The sequence below is a fragment of the Ursus maritimus genome, unplaced genomic scaffold (assembly GCF_017311325.1).
Source record: "Ursus maritimus isolate PB19 unplaced genomic scaffold, ASM1731132v1 scaffold_33, whole genome shotgun sequence".
NCBI lineage: Eukaryota > Metazoa > Chordata > Mammalia > Carnivora > Ursidae > Ursus > Ursus maritimus.
This window is the reverse complement of record NW_024425897.1, coordinates 12,695,982-12,696,722: the sequence shown is the minus strand read 5'-3', so window position 1 is coordinate 12,696,722 and position 741 is coordinate 12,695,982. Positions and strand designations below refer to the sequence as shown.

Below are 741 nucleotides of genomic sequence, written 5' to 3'. Positions count from 1 at the left end.
ATATGTATCATACATGTATCTTAATTACATGTGATATGTAATGATACATACATATATATGTATAATTTTGAAATAGTTTACAACCCACCAGAAGTTACAAGACAGTATAGAGAGGTCCCCTACCCCCTCATTCAGCTTCCACAATGACAACATCCTACATAACCACAGGACATCATCAAGGCCAAGGCATTGACGTTGGCACAGTGCCCTCGCCTTGGTACAGATCTCAGTCCGACTTCCCCAGCTATTCCCTGGCGCCTGGACATCCTTTGGCTGTGTGAGAGGCTGCCGTGGCTCCACGGAGCTATACAGAAGAGCTGGGCCTTGGGCGGAGCAAGAACCAGCACATTCCGTATCTGCTGTCTGTCCTCACCACATTCCTCTTTGTTAACCACATTCTTTCTGGAAGCCAGGGTCAGGTGAGCCTGAAGACCTGGCTTGTGCCCGTGCTGGTTGGTTACCAGTCAGGTCGCCGCTGGCCAGGCCGTGGCTTCCATGTGTGCCCCGGTGGGTTCCTGGCCTGTCCCCCCCGCTGTGGGGAGCGGTGCACGCCTGCCTCGGGAATTCAGAGGGGCCCCCGTCTCCACAGGTGACTTGCCGAGCCGTGGGGATCGGGGCCTACTTGGTGAGGCTGGGTCAGCGAGTGATCCAGGTGGAGAACTCTCACATCATCCTGACGGGAGTCAGCGCTCTCAACAAGGTGACCCATCGGGAAGGAGCCTGGGCGGGGGGGGGGGGGGC

The 741-nt window shown here is 55.9% G+C and overlaps 1 protein-coding gene across 1 annotated transcript in view; it reads left to right on the top strand.

Annotated features, from left to right (window-relative positions):
• Positions 1 to 741, top strand: part of ACACB (acetyl-CoA carboxylase beta) — a 100,272-nt gene that overhangs the window by 85,637 nt on the left and 13,894 nt on the right. Inside the window, 1 exon segment of the mRNA XM_040619812.1 lies at positions 590 to 700. Coding sequence (XP_040475746.1) covers positions 590 to 700 — 111 coding nt within the window.